General features: G+C 47.7%; 2 protein-coding genes across 2 annotated transcripts; one reads left to right on the forward strand and one right to left on the reverse strand.

Annotated features, from left to right (window-relative positions):
- Positions 1-1,095: 1,095 nt before the first annotated feature.
- Positions 1,096-2,335, forward strand: PPTG_20043 (hypothetical protein; the record flags this gene model as incomplete). The annotated part of the gene is made up of 2 exons (XM_008918657.1): positions 1,096-1,212; positions 1,382-2,335. 2 exons carry the CDS (start codon positions 1,096-1,098, stop codon positions 2,333-2,335), a joined length of 1,071 nt encoding a protein of 356 aa, XP_008916905.1.
- Positions 2,336-2,869: 534 nt separating this feature from the next.
- PPTG_20044 (hypothetical protein) lies at positions 2,870-3,401 on the reverse strand (the record flags this gene model as incomplete). The annotated part of the gene is made up of 2 exons (XM_008918658.1): positions 2,870-3,197; positions 3,295-3,401. 2 exons carry the CDS (start codon positions 3,399-3,401, stop codon positions 2,870-2,872), a joined length of 435 nt encoding a protein of 144 aa, XP_008916906.1.
- Between the last annotated feature and the right edge of the window lie 196 nt (positions 3,402-3,597).

Here is a 3,597-nt window from a genome sequence, read left to right on the forward strand (position 1 = left end):
GCTGTTATGCCGCAATATTGAGCGATCAATAGACAGATACCGCAGTGGTGGTTTTAATCTGGAGAATGCTGTATCGAGTGGAGCCCCGATTTTAGTGTTCACCGGGGCGTACAATGATTTGGTTTCTGGTTGTGATGGAGACCGTCTCTCTGAGACCTTGAGTCATTTATACAACGAATTTGGAACGCAAAATGTCCCGGCATTTGTGGACAAGCAAGTTGGATTATCAAGAAGCCGAGGTTTGGCGACTCCACCAGGACAATGCGGGTGGACAATTCAAGCATATCAAGACAAGTTTTTCATTCCAGCCTCTACTGATGTTGTATGCGAACGAGAAAGCTGGGTGCAAGCCCGCAACAGGGAAACTCCAGGTCACGTGAATTACGGCCGGGTATTATCGTACATACCACCTTGTTTAAAGGATTGTTTCAAAATATGGATTGCCTTTTTGGATTTTGAATTTGCGAAAAAAAAATTCTTTTAGGTTTGATTGTGGAGCTTTCAATCGGATGGCAGCCCACCACCGCACAGTGGTGGTCGTTCAAAAACCTGGTGACGTTGTGTACACAAACAGTTTAGTGTATCATTCGGTTGTTCTTGGGTACAAGCCACATGTGCCAGCGATAGACCAATGGAGCATTATCGATGGATACGTTTTCATTCTAAAGAATGATTTGCTTGAATCGTACATTTACGCGACAAGAGCACGATGTGGATCACAAGAAATTGAATCTTTTACAAGACGGGTTTTCGACAAGTTTCCAAAATTCCAAGCAAAGAGCAAGCGAGGCACGTGGAGCCACAGACGCTCCAGAAAGAGAAAGGCTTCGGTAGCTTTTGCCCGTACTTTTAAGAAGTAAATGCATTATGTTTTCTTTTTAAATCCCTTACAATATCTTCTTAACGTCAACATGTTCTTTAACGATCTATACAAATCTAATTGACGAAATAAAAGTGGTCCCTTGACAATAAAAACACACTTTAGGAAAGAAGCGGTTGTGATATTGTTCGAGACCACATTCCATGCGGAATCTATCAACGTATTTCATTCATCCATAAGTGTAGTGTGATGTAAAACCTACAAGAAGATTTGGCATGTTGAAGTTTCTCACATCTATTCTTTTTTGTGTTCCCACTATACGAAAACGTTTCATCGTCCTAAAAAAAGAGGGCTATGCCATTCCACATATCAATAGGAAAGTACCTGCCTACGTGATTTCGGTTTAGAATGCAGTACAACTAATGTAGTATGTCAGTTGCCACTTTATAGTACAACTTTTTAAGTATTCCCCTGAAGTTAATTAAAAAGGTACATCAACCCCGACCTGTTCTACGGATCGCCCGGTACGCGGTAAAAAAATATGTACAATTGTTTGTTTAGATTCATTTCACGAAGACGCAAGCTATTGACTACGCTGGTGGTTGGGTCGACGGCTCCACGTCTTCCGGAGAGTGCGTGGATATCTGCTCGGCTCCCAGTGCTACGTGTCTAACCAAGGACCCCACGTGCTTGGCAAAGGAAAAAGTGCCCGGTGACTTCGACTATCTCGTCCTGGAGCAGCTCTTTGTGCCGCAGTTCTGTCGCGATCTACATGTCGGCGTGGACGGCACCATCTCGCACCAGAACGTGAATCCATACCCGAACGGCACAGTTTGTGTCCCAGAGCGTGTTGTCAGCAAGCTGACAATCCACGGTCTGTGGTCAAACTATAACGACGGCTATGTGAGCTGCTATAACCCGAGTGACACGGTCGAGAACGATCCATACGATGCCGTTAAGTTCTCTGAGAACCAAGCGACTCTCCTCGCTGAAATGGGCGAGAAATGGATCGACGCATCCGCAGACTCGACGTACGATACACTGTGCGAGATCTATGACCACGAGTTGCAGAAGCATGGACTCTGCTACGCTGCCCAAGGCGCTGGTCTTGAGGCCGCTGCCGTCACGTATTTCGAGGCGACGCTCAATACTGCGGATCGTATCAGTGCTGCAACCGAGCAGATCAACGTCTGGGCGGCGCTTGATACCCCGCAGACCACGTTGGCCGAGATTGAAGCACTATATGACTACAAGGTGATGGTGTTCGGCTCGGCTGTAGACGGCGAGAACAAGCTCTCGGTCATCCGAACGTGTTACGAGAAACCTACGGATATTGGCAGCGACGGCCCCACGACGCAGATCGATTGCGCCAACGCCACGGCTACTTCCACGTTCTCAGTCTGCTCGGGTGACGAGCCGATCACGCTACTACCGTACGTGGCTCCGGGATCATCCAGTTTATCTACCAGCGCTGGATCAGCTAACGACGCCTACTTCTTCAGAGCCTACGGTTGACCCTTCAGCCAACGCCTCTGTGTAGTCACAAGTGACCGTTATAAAGTCTAGATGCTGGTTCCTGTAGTAGGTTTCGAACACTACGAAGGAAGCTGGCGCTTCCTGGCAGACCATAGCTCTGTTGTTGGTTCTAGGTTAGTTTCTAAGTGATCTCTGCGGCCATTCGGTTGGCCTCGGTGGTTACTTAACCTACATCCTATTGTCCTTATCTGCTGCCAGTTTGGCGCTGTCCGCTCGTTGACATCGCCCGGTGAATGGGCTAGGCTTGCTCTGTTCGCCCACCACTTCACCGCCCACCCAAGCCTTGCCCAGTCTGTCGGGTTCTTGAGATTGTCGACAATATGAAATGTCGAAAATATAATTTGTCGAAAATGAGTTGTCGAAAATAGGTGTCACAAATACCAGCTGTCGAAAATAGTCTGTCCAAATCGGTCTGTCGAAAATTCCAACTGGTGACGCACAGTCGTCATCGCAGACTCAGACTCAGATCTGCGGAGATGGCTACATCATCTTCAACTTGTCAGTCTGATCGCCCTACGTCATCAATGCACCAAGATGGCGATCGAGACCGGAATCTTCTCGTCCAGCCGTAAACTGCTTCAGTAGTACAAGAATGTCCTTGGCCAGAGACTTGGCTGACTCCCATGAGTCCTCGATGGGCTCCATACCTTTCCAGCTCACTAGTATGTCGTAGTCTTTCTTTGTTGTGTTCCATCTGTAGTCTAAAAGTTCGTTAACAGCTAGGAGTTGACCCTGAGCTGCTACATGCACGCGAATCTCTTCCGTGATGTGCAACGAGCTGTCTGCATAGAACTTCAATCTTGAGGTGTGAACATCCGTTTCCTCCCCCGTCACTAGGTGCCTAAACCACGAAAGAATGCACATCCGCTCGTGTAATCTGGTATGGGCCTATCCATGTCACTAGCAATTTGTCTTGGTGTTTATGGTCCACCCTTGACCTCAACACGTAATCTCCCACATCGAAATTCGGTTGCTGTGTATGTTGGTTGCGTCTCTGGTTGCGCTCTGTCTGTTGAGCTCGCGCCATAATCTTTGGTTTGTGCATAGCACGGATACTAGACTTCAAGGCTGCCAGCCACGGCTCGATTTCCTCCGATAGTTCGGGCAGTTCCAAGATTTTCCGTTGTTTAGGATCCACACAAAAATCCAGAGGAGATGGTAGCGGTAGTTCACAGAATAATTCTACTGGAGCTTTGTTCCCTAACGAGGGAACGGGTGTGTGGTTCAGGTTTCCTAGTAGT

Source organism: Phytophthora parasitica, assembly GCF_000247585.1.
Source record: "Phytophthora parasitica INRA-310 unplaced genomic scaffold supercont2.256, whole genome shotgun sequence".
Classification (NCBI taxonomy): domain Eukaryota; phylum Oomycota; class Peronosporomycetes; order Peronosporales; family Peronosporaceae; genus Phytophthora; species Phytophthora nicotianae.